Source organism: Eleutherodactylus coqui, chromosome 13 (genome assembly GCF_035609145.1).
Source record: "Eleutherodactylus coqui strain aEleCoq1 chromosome 13, aEleCoq1.hap1, whole genome shotgun sequence".
Classification (NCBI taxonomy): domain Eukaryota; kingdom Metazoa; phylum Chordata; class Amphibia; order Anura; family Eleutherodactylidae; genus Eleutherodactylus; species Eleutherodactylus coqui.
In genome coordinates, this window is record NC_089849.1 from 66,873,506 (window position 1) to 66,885,853 (window position 12,348).

General features: G+C 42.6%; 1 protein-coding gene across 1 annotated transcript in view; it reads left to right on the forward strand.

The window, feature by feature from the left end:
• MXRA7 (matrix remodeling associated 7) overlaps positions 1–12,348 on the forward strand; it is a 45,035-nt gene that overhangs the window by 12,466 nt on the left and 20,221 nt on the right. The window contains exon 2 of the mRNA XM_066587140.1: positions 5,624–5,684. Within this exon, the coding sequence (XP_066443237.1) occupies positions 5,624–5,684 (61 nt within the window). The remainder of the gene's footprint in view (positions 1–5,623; positions 5,685–12,348) is intronic.

Consider the following 12,348-nt stretch of genomic DNA (forward strand, 5'->3'; position numbering starts at 1 on the left):
TGCAGTATGCGCATAGACACCAAGATAATGTATGGGGATTATCAGCATACAGCAAGTATGCAGGTCTTTGCGTATCATTGCATACTTGCTGTGTGCTCCCTTGTGAGAGATACGCTGCAAAAAAACTCTTGTGTAAGAGAGCCATTACAGATCAGCATGATCCAAGGAAGATCTCTCTTCCCAAGGAGAAAAATATCATAACTAAATTCATCACTCTCATACATGTACAAGTGTGTGGGTGAGAGGAGTAACTATAGGGGATGCAGGGGATGCGGTTGCACCTGGGCCCAGGAGCCTTAGGGGGCCCATAAGGCCTCTCTTCTCCATATAGGGAGCCCAGTATTATGAATAAAGCATTATAGTTAGGGCCCAGGAGCTTCAAGTTACGCCTCTGCTTACACTGAGTAGGGGGGGGGGGGGGGGCTTTACACTGGCGATGAAATCACATGATTTCCCAGCACTACGAGGCTCCAAGAAATAGCAAAACTATGGAGCCAATGGCTTCAAATGGCTCCATGCACATGTGCGATGTTTTAACGCTTGCGATGCAGCATTAAAACAAAATTGTGGCATGTCCATTCTGCAGCGCCAGCCCCATTGAAATCAACAGGAGATACTCGCGATCCTTTGCCACTGCTGTGATAGCAGTGGCAGAGGACTCCCCGTGGCAAGGATTTTCAGAGGTGCTTGAAGTATAAGTTCCCCCTGAAAATAATCCATGAACTGTAGAAAAAAATATTAATATATCACCTTGGAAAGGCAGTCATCTCCGGCGCCTCTTCTAGCTGGTCCTCAGCACTTTTCTTCTCCTTCTCTTCTGGGATTTAAAAATCCCCGCCTTTTGAAAGCACTGCCTCTGATTGGCTGAGAGCTGTGACCAATCAGAGGCAGCGCAAGCCGTCATTCCCATAGAGCAGACAATCTGCCCATGTACACTGAGTGAACAAGCACTGACTAACATGGTCATTGTTGGTCGGTGCTCTTTAGCACTACCAGAATTATCTGCCCATGTAAAAGGACTTTATTTTGAAAGAAAAAACAAGTCCATCCAGTTCAGCCTATTATCCTGCAGTGTTGATCCAGAGGAAGGCAAAAACTCATTTTAGGAAAAAAAAATAACTTCCGACTCCAAATCTGGCAGAATAACTTGTTAGATTAATGACCTGTCTCCAGTAATCTAGCGCACATAACATTTAATATTCTTACAAGCTTGTGGGTTTTCGAGATTCAGTGGGAACAGTGATGAAGTCTCAGCATTGCAGACATTGGCCAAGAAAGCTGTTATAGGGAATTTCCATATCTTAAACCATGATGTCTGATGTGATCTAAAAACTGTGTGGACTGTTCTGGCTCTTGTTTTTGACTTGTGCTCTGATGCCATTTTTGAGTTCAGCTCTCATTCTTCATTCTTTAGCTGTTTCGGCACTCCTGTATTTGTGATCCGCCTGTTGATAGCACCCATCTCTGGATCTCATATAGACAGTTGTCACAGCTGCTGCCACTTGTTGACTGGGCAGATTCTTGATAACATTTATAGAATAGTTCAAAATTGGGGTGGTCATGCCAGCCGCTAAATCCTTCCATGCCAAAGTAGTAGAGGGACTAAAAAATGTTAACTATTCTCCAAATTAACCAGTTTGCACGAGCTTGCCGTGGTCCAGTTACAGAAAGGATTGGTTAGTGAAGAGAAAAATGTGATGGGTGAAACGAAGCTGACCGAAATATAAAGTTCAATACAAGAAGTAAGCTCAGCTTCTCCATTTTATTTTATACCAGCATGAAAAGACGTATTTCGGGGCAGCGCCCCCTCCTTAGTTATGGCTGGGGATACACCTTGCAGTGGCTATTGGTATGTGCATGGTGTACTAATTCATCAGAATAGTCTCACCTGCCAGTGCGACTATCATTGGGTTGGCTACACCCGAACAACTAGGTCTTTTCCACGACCCACCATCTTAACGAGAGAGAAGAATCACATCTTCTGCACGTTCCTCTACCTATATTTATCCAAATCACCCACTCATTCAAGTAGCTCCACCACAATATATATATATATATATATATATATATATATATATATATATATATATATATATATATACATATACATATATTATATTTTAGTTTTTTTTACCTTACTACCAGATAGGATTGGTGAGATGCTGGTGGACGTGGTCTGCATTAAGGGTTTCTTCACACGACCGTATTGTTACAGCATATTCTGCGCACAGGCTTTGCGCACGGAATACGCTGTACCAATCTATCATAGGCTCCCATGCTGCCAATCACACGTGCAAAATATGCACGCAAAAAAGATCGCAACATGTTCTATCTTGGCACATGTTACGCGTGCATACAAGCCAAGATAGTGTATGGCGATCGGCGGCCCACAGCAAGTATCCAATGTCATTGCATACTTGCTGCATGCCGGGCGACTGTCACATGCGGGTGGCATGCAGCAAATTTCGTTTGCGTGCAGCCGGCCTTAACTTGCAAAGGCTAGCCTTGCAGTTTTTATTGTATTCGGTTAGAGCTTTGAGGTACAGGTTCTTATTGTATTCATACCCTTTGTTTTATTAAACTTGTGTAGGACATTATGTCCTCCACCAGCATCAGTCCAAACAATTTCTGCAGTCATGTCTGTATTGATTTTCACCCATTTTTAATAATATGTTAGGGTTTGTATTGTAGATAGCGTGAGGGTTGGTTTGAAATACTTGACGCCAAGGCAAACCGTTACAGGACCCCTATCTATGATGCATCACACTGATCTTGTTATATAGGGCAGTGCAGGGGTACTTTTTGGGCTTCTTCAGGCTCCAGGAACGGGATACAACTGTAACTTCTTCCCCTCCTGTAGTTACACTCCTGTTTGTAGTTCTGTATAAGTCTTCCATGTTTGTGCAACTACATAAAAACCGTCCAGAAGATGTTTGTCTAGGTATATTAACGTGCTAATAAATTGGAACAAGTAACAGCTGAACACTCAAGTACAATAGCAAAGGAACAAGGTGAACTGCATTCTGACTCTACCAGGGTCATTATTCTTTGATCCCATCAAGAAGCAGATGGTAGAGTGCGCAATGGAAATTCAGATGGACAAGTGAGAACATACAAGGCAGAGAGCAATTTGGAAAAGATGAGAGGAATGTTCATTATATAAGAGAATTATCATGCTGAATGTCCTGAGTTATTAAGCAGTAGATGGTATTTATAGCCAGATTCCACATAGGTGTGCCAAGGGCGAATTACAGAAAAATTACACCATAATTGGATCGAAACAAGTTATGCAAGTATCGGTTGATTAAATGAGTTGGCCAAGTGATCTATCTATATATATATATGGAGTTGCAGTCTTGGACTTGTTGAGTTATCAGAAGAAACCATGAACAGTGATAACCATGAATGAAAGTGACCATGGGGTGTCGATTGGGTTTAATTCAACAACCACCAAGTTCTTATTGCAGAGCAGACACATTCCACCACTCGATTTTTCACTTCTACAGAGTTTTTTCTGTTGTGCATGTTCTAAAGGTTCAACTAGAGTCGGAGCGCCAAGCCAAAACACCTGAGGATCCTTTAGAAGAGCCCAATCTCTGATACAATAAGGAGCCCAAAGATCCAGCAAGAGACTTCCCAATTTAAAGCTGACTTGATCCCACACTTGCTGCTGAATATTGATTCCCGAATGACTTATTAGAATGTATTGGTGATTTATGACCTCTGTGCACAATGGTAACAGCAGCATTCAGAATATGAATGAAACTGCATATACTGTACACATTGTGTACAGGATGGGCCTCAGAATCATTTCCTCTAGTGGACCCAAAACTGGGTAAATAATAACCAAACTACCTAAAAGTTTTATGAACTTTTAATTTGGTAATCACCTTGTATGAATACCCTTGAACACAAATGACTTTAGATTAGATGATGCCCTATTTGTAATCTTCAGTGGTCACCCCGTACCCTATAATAATGTACCGTCATGCTATGTACAAATAACCTTACCATAAAGTGCCTAATTATAAGTGCTATGCAATATCAAGTCTAAATAATATCATATATTAACATATAATATATTTAGCCTGATGATACCTTTTTATTACAGTAAATGTTTTATTACTAACTGTAATGCATAAACCAGTTATGAGGCGCTTGATGCCGGAGTCGGAGTATGAAAAAATAGAGAAGTTGGAGTAGTATGTTTGGCTTGCTGAGTCCACAGCCCTATAATTAACAATACTTAACATGCTCTGCAAAACTATAGTGTACAGTGATACACCCCACCTAATACCACCATATAGTGCACAAATAATACCAACATACAGTGACCATGCCAAAGCTGCACACATGAATATACAATGCCTATAATACAACAGCCATACAATTAATTTTAACCCCTTGGCAACTTCCATTCAACAAGTAGGTCAGATGTGCACAGTTTGTATAGAGTAGGCTCGGGAGCCAGGGCCACGCCATACACAGTGGGTGTTGGTTGTCTTTGACGGCTGACACCCAGCTGCAAGAGTCACAATCAGAATTCACTTTGATCATGACTGTTAACCATTAAAATGCCACTGTCAATTTTGACAGCTGTATTTAAATGGCCCAATTGGCCTCTATAAGTCCTGAATAGATCACCTGTGATGAGATCATGGGATGCTATTCAGGTGTCATGGCAGCCAGGGGCCTTATGAAGGCCTTGTGAAGGCTCCAAGGCTGCCATGGATGTTTGACTTTTAAGAAAGCCTGTCAAAATGCGGTACGCTGCAATACTCAAATGATCGCGAGTTCAAGTCTCCTTAGGGGACTAAGAAAACAAAGTAAAAGACAGAGCTACTAAAATAATACATTATTTATCCCACACAGTGAATGCCATCAGAAAAAAGTAAAATGCTAGAATTGCACTTTTGTTGTCACAATTACAATGGCACAATTACGTTTTTTTCCATTTTACTCCATCTAGAAATGTAAAAAAGTTTTTCAGTACATTATATTGTGCATTAAGTAGTACCAATGGAAAATACAACTCGTTCCACAAAAAAAAGCTCTCAGACATCTATGTCAATAGAAAAATTAAAAGTTATGATTTTTAGAAAGTGGGCGGAGGAAAACAAAATTGTAGAGAAAAAAATTGCCTTTTGCACAAGGGGTTAAATATTTTTTTGTAGACACAAGACTCAGGTACCAAGCTCCTAGAAGCAGATGATGTGCCCTTCACCCATTCAAACCAGTATGGTTTCCTCCTGGTGTACTGTCCTAGCCACGATTTCTTAGGAAACCGTTTAATCCGTCAATGTATTTTTGGACTCATAGATACCAATAATATGAGACAGAAGCCCTTGTGCACAAGTGGAGAACCAATATATTCATGTGAGATGATGCTGGTGTAGGTGTCTTAGATTGTACAGTCCATGGCAGTGGTCATAAGAGGGTTACTTGAGACGGTTGACTGTAGATAGCACTAGAAGGTCCTTCCTCGGGCTTAAGAACTTAGCAACGTTGACCTTCCCAAGTAATACAATGAGCTCTGGGATAGGAGTTTCATTGTAATTACTTGAATGACACTTTGTAGCATCAATATTCAGTCATTTCAGTAATGTTCACATTTTTGTTGCAGGAAGAAGACTTTGAAACAGAACATGATAAGGTTTTGAAGATCAGTGAAGCAGATGATGCCGGTGAGTGTGGAGCAGAGTTGACCATGATAGTCATATCGTATCTGCAGTCTTATATATTCTTGGGAGCCATAAGAACTGTCATGGTTAGCACATGTTTTCTGAATGAATTTATGTTCTGTACAATGGACTTGCTCATCGCTATGTTATCATTTATTCAGTTGAAAGAATGAATAATGAATAGCCGTGTCTCATGAGCAAGAGATCTAAACAGGAAGTGACCTAAAATTGGCAGATTTTCCGAGATGCAAAGGGCCTGTTCCATGGGGCAATTATTGGCCGCACATTTATTCATTCCTGATAATTGCCAAGTGATCACATGACAAATAATAATTTGCTCTTATATCACTGATTACATCTTTTAGCTAGACATAAAAATTATAATCTGTCTGCAAGACGTCCCCTCATGTAAACAGGGGACACATTGACAACAATAATGGAAATGAAGCATGAACGATGGTTTGTCTGGCCCAATGTAAAATGTCTTTACACAAATACTGATTGACTTGCTATATCATCGATTGGCACTCGTTACAGGCAAGGACCCTAACTCCACACTTGATTAGTTGGAAAGTGACCTTGGAAGCATTTGTTTGTATAGTTTCAATGATGCAAATAAAGTGGGCAGTATAGATTAAAAAGTTCTAAAAGTTTCTGAAAAAACAAATTTAATTCCTTTTGATGAGATGTTTAAAATACTATGAATGGTGCAGGAATACCTAATCCTACTTCTGTTAGTACTGCTCTCAGGTTAGTAATAAGAGTAGGGCAAGTAGTGGTATAGAAGAGATGGGGCCACATATTAAAAACCTAAATGGGTCCCCCATTACGATGTCTGGTTTTGCCACCTAAGACAGGAGGGCATGGTGTTTGTTCCTCTTTAAAATGACGCTTGGGCCAATTCTCCACCTCCTCGTTTGCTAACAATACAGTTCCTCTTTGGAGGAAGATCCTGCACACGTTCTTGTTCCCCAATAGTAAAATGGATGGTGAAATCAGAGCTGCGGCTCCCTCCTTTCAAAGCCCCATAGGGTCTCTATAGTACATACGCTCTTGAGACCAAAGTACCTGTTAAAGAGACAGGTCATTCTACTGCTATGCGACTTTGACATGAATCCTCTCTTCGTTCGAACATAGTTGGCATCCATGTTTCTGATTGGGGTCTTAGGCTCCTTTAAAACTGATCTCCTACGCTCCCAGCAGCAACGCCCAGAACTCCTGCCAGTGAAAATGCAACAAACTATCAGCAACCGCATTCTTCACCCCAGGAACATGCCTGGCCCTGAAAGAGATATTGTGTTCCAGGCAACACAGGACCAAGTGGTGAAGCAAGCTGAGAACCCGCAGGAAGGGAGAGATGATTTATTCAATTGTCTACGCTGAGTTATCTGCCCAGAAACATATGTCGATTACGCAGGCATTCGTCCCAAATCTCTACAGAAACACCTGTGGGTAACATTTCCGTCAGCATTAGGTTCCAGTGCAGTCCTGTGTCAGACCATGCCGTTGGCCAAGGAGCAGAGTGCTAGTCTGAACACAGTCCAAAACCCATGGAACCTAAGGCATTACTAAACAAGGACAATTTGGAGTTAATTCGCTCCTCAGCCATGAAGCATGTATGAGCGTTGTAAGAATACAAGAAGGACCTCCAGACCTCGAAGTCTGCCTTAAGGGACTTGATGAGGCAAATGTGATGGCTTGGAGCCCTTGCTCCCCTATACACTAACAACAGGCAATGGGTAAAAACCTTGCCCATCGACATCACACAACAAGCAAAAACTAAGAGACCAACATGGATTGAAGCTGCTTTAATGTGACCTTTGGAACTGCCAAAAAACATCAATCAAACCCAGGAGCTTTTCAACTTTATCACAGGGTAAATGAAAAAGCATGTGCAGTGTCCGAGGAGCGGGCCCTAGCCTAGGAGACAGCTGGGATGAGTTGTAGGCCTTGTCACGGTGGTTCTACTGTCTCCCACTCGGAGGGTAGCCAGGAGCCCGTCTAACAGGGCCGCGGGCAGGCTGTTAAAGTGTGGGAAATGGAGAACTTGGTTACCTGGTTTCTTCTGCTGGATTGTCACAGGTGACACCACCGTTCCTTCCTCTGCGGCAAGGCTAGGTTATAGAAAGATAAACCACACACAGAGTAGTTGAAAACAAAGCCGGGAATGGTCGTCAATGTTGCTTTACTTGAACTCCAGTAATAAACAATTCACAAGTACACAAGTGCAATACAGCACGGCTATAGATGGAATTAGTAGTGAGACAGGGAAGTAGAACACAGCGTGAATATCAGGCCCACAGTCCTAGTTATCTGTGCAGCTCCGCTTCTGGAAAATCACACACTCCTTCCTCTCCGGGCTCTCAATCTGTCAACACTCACATTGTCAGATGCTACATGGCAAACTCCTCTTGCTCACAGGGGCTGTTAGTTATCCCAAGGTTTCCTGAGATCAGCTAAGTCCAAGGGAGACAGGTGATACCTTTCGGCCTCCTCCACTCCTAGTAGCATAGGCCAGACTACTTGCAGATGGACTGGCTAGACTAGCTGGATCGCTCACAATGACATTTACTGCTGACTCCCTTTTTCCACTTCTCCACTTCACCACTCACACTGTGCAAACATTAATATCAAGCATGGTCAGGTGACCACAGATTCACAACACAAAAAGATACATTTCCAGACAGAGACAGCTCATGCAGACACTAAGGATGGCTGTCCATGGGCGATGCGGTATCCCGCGGCAAAGCTCCGCCGCGGGAGCAACCGCCCAGGAGCAGGAGCCGCCGCCGAATCTCCACCGGTAAGCCCTATGTAATAGATAGGCTGACCATGGAGAATCAGGGCAATTTGCAGCATGCTGCAAATTGCCTGCCGCGAGAGAAGAATCGCAATGATTCTCCGCTCGTGGACAGGTGCCGGCGCTTTCCATACCAATGCTATGGGAAGCGTCAGCCAGTGTGATTCGCCGGTGGTTTACTGCCGTGGACAGGGGGCCTAACTCTTTCAGTGCTGCAGAGGTGCACCATACATACTTCATGCACACAGACGTTGCAGACAATTCAAAGGCATAAGACAAATATGAAAGACATTCTGAAGTGGCCTATAGGTCTGGGCCACTACACATGTTAACTGTGTCGATCTCAATCCCCAAAAAAGTGAAGGTTGCAACTGAGCCCTCCATCTTCTGCTGTGATATCGGAACCCCGAACTGCTTCATATATAGATGAAGCGTGTCCAGTAAAAACCTACAGTTATCACCATCCCCAAGGGCAACAAAAAGAAAACCCTCAATGTAGTGAATAACTGACCTCAAACCCGTTTTTATAACGGACCATCCACTCAAGAAAGGTACTAAATATGTCAAAGTAGTGGCACGAAATGGAACACCCCATCAAGAGGCAAGTGTCAAAATAGAACTTGCCATCAATGTTGCAACCAGGGAGGTAATAACAATCAGGATGAACGGGCGTCAGACCACAACAAACTCCATGTCCGATTTTGCCAAGAGGGCTCCCTGGTCCGGCTCTTTGACCGCGAAACTATCTGATCAAAGGTAACGTAAGAGACCGAGAAGTCTTCCAGAGAAATCCCATCATTCATCGAACCACCCTGATGTAAGAGCCGAAACTTACCCTGTTCCTTTTTGTGAACCACGCTCAAAAGAAAGACCCAAAGGTTTGGAAAGCTAGCCATACAACTTAGATGCATGTAATGTCACCCCAACCCCTGATTTTGTCATGATCGGACAACCATTTAGTATCTATGGAGGCCTCCTGACTCTTCGTGGACGACAAATGTTGGAGGAGACAAGGATCGGGCAGTTGGATTTCAAGGCAACCAAACCTTTCTTCTCACAGGAGATAAGATACCACCAGAGGTATCTGCTAGTGGGTTATTCCCATATCCGCATTCAGAATACACGCACAACCAGCCGAGCTGAGTACATATGGGAGATGGGAAGTGGGGGCCGGGAGAGAGAGCTCTTGGCGAAACAAACGTTCAGCTGACAGATATCCAAAATGCTCAGAGAAAAGCAAGCAATCCTTGAACTGTTGTCATTTCTCAAATCCCATGTCTGGACACATGTCTGTTGCCGCATGTCTGTCATATTTGAGCAAAAAGGATTAGATAATCAGATGTATGTTTAGTAAGTGCAAATCAGAAAGGCTGTCTTATGCTTCTGATGAGAGGGGATGTAAACTCCCACAAGTTCTTTGGTATGTTTTTCTTAGTTGGCATTGCCAGTCTGTTTGCTAACTAGCAGACACTAATGAGAGCGCTCAATTGAAGCTTTGTGTATAAAATGGCTTTCACCGTAGGTGTCTGTATAGATCCAGTGACCCCATAAATGGAGTTCCTCTAATCCAAACAATGGGATGTTTGTCAGTCCTGCTGCTCTAAAATAAATTGCTATGCAGAATTGGATTACAGATAAAACCCTTGCTCTACCTAGCTGACCATTTTTCTGCCAACAGTATGAAAATGATTTTTTTTTCTATGCCCCCCCCAAGGGCATCTTTGGTGATGTACAAAGCTACCTGCAGAATACAGTTACGATGCTACTAATATTAGGGAGAATGCAATGAATGAAATATGATTAAATATGTTCTGTAGTATAGCTTTACAGCCAGGGTCAAAGAAAATACTATAGCAATGGGACAAGCCATACAATGGGTAGAGCTACAAGGAAAGCTGGTGGGGCATATGATGCCGGTTTTTGCTGATGTTATATAAGTATGTAGGATACTTTAACCCTTTCCAATCCACTGTCTGACCTCTAAAGACATTATGATTTAGGGCTGTACAGCTCGATGTTGGAAGACGTCCGTCGGGGTTCTCTTACTGTATATTGCCAGCCTCTCTGCTGTTGGAGCCTATCCAACGTGTCGCCTCATGCAGTACTGGCTTTAGCCAGCATATAGCGCTGTTGTATAACAGCAAAAAAAGAGTAAGCCCCCTAGGAAAACCAGGATAGAAATTGGATTGGAAAGGGTTAAATTCAGCTTGATTGGGAACTACTACAAAAAGCAGTTCAGTTGACAAGTTGACAGCATCAGCAGATAAAGTAATATTGATAAATGTAAAGTAGTGCATTTTAACTTGCAGTATAAAATTGTAAGGCTGTGCATTAAATAGAATACAACTAAAGATAATAGAAAGATCACCAGTGAGCCAAGCAGCAGCACTCAATGCCAAGCAGCAGATGCATAAGTACATACAATTATAGGGAGCATAAAAGGAGAGATAAAACCAACATTTCGTTAATAACCTTGGTAGTATTTTGGGTCCTCACACACTAAAGCAAAGCTACAGGAGAGATGGGAAGGGTTCAAATGTGGCATCTACAGTAATAAGTAAGACAACAGTTTAACTTAAAGCAAAAGGGTAGAAAAACTGGTCTGGATTGCTCTAGCAAAGAATAAAAGAGCTCTTAATTAAAGATGATCTTGTAGAAGTATATGCAAGGTCAAGAACAAAGAACTGGCTTGTGAACTGTGCAACAAATTAGAGAACATCCTGTATGTGGGAAAGGGTTCTTTACAGTAAGAGTATTCAAAGTTTGAAATGCTCTCTGATTAAAAACTAGTAATGGTAAATACAATGACGGTATCTCAAATATGTCTAGACAAGGTAAAAATTGAAAAATTGGCTAAAGTTGGCCAGGAGATTCTGTTTTGCTTGTTCTGGATAGAAACTTTGACTCTTTTTTTTTAACCTAAGTGACTATGTAACTCTGTGCCATGGTGGATGACTGTGAACAATATGTCATCTTAGGATATTTTTACCAGGGACACAAATTGCTCTTCAGGAGAGATGGTCATTCAGTGAATGGAGGTGGAGCAGCTGGAGATCTCTTCCAGGCATCCGCCTCCATTCACTGTAAATAGGCATTCGCTCATAGATAAACAACTTACCTGCTTACACTGAGCGAGAACTTGCTCACTGGTCCCACTTTTAACCCTTTCCAATCCAATTTGTATCCTGGTTACTCTTTTTCTGCCATTATACAATGGCGCTATCTGCTGGCTAAAGCCAGTACTTCATGAGGTGACACGTTGGATAGGCTCCGACAGCAGAGAGGCTGGCAATATACAGTAAGAGAACCCCGACGGACATCTTCCAACATCGGAGCTGTACAGCCTTAAAACCATAATGTCTTAAGATGTCAGACAGTGGATTGGAAAGGGTTAAAACTATAGGTCAAAATTGCTCTTTGACCAGTTTGTCAGACAATAGTCAGCCCATGTCAAAGTAACTTTAGCGTCTGATTTTTACCCATATACCTTGAGGCACAGGAAGCTCTAAGGCCTCCTGCACACGGGTGAATATCTGTTGCAGTATCCGTGGTCGGCATCCACACTGCGAATCCGAAGCAAATACCGCCCGTTACTTCCTATGGAGATTTGCTGCTTTCTACACATGAGCGGAAATGAATTGCGATTTCCGCTCGTGGAGAAAAAAATCGCAGCATGCTCCATTTTCATGCGGGCTCAGCATGGACGGCTTCCCTTGAAGTCAATGGAAGTCGTGCGACCCGTGGCCCGTCCGCAATGAACATTGTGGACAGGTCGCGGATTCCGCTTTGTCATCTACCCTGTTTCCCTGAAAATAAGACATACCCTGAAAATAAGACATAGCATGATTTTCCAGAAATTTTGAGGAT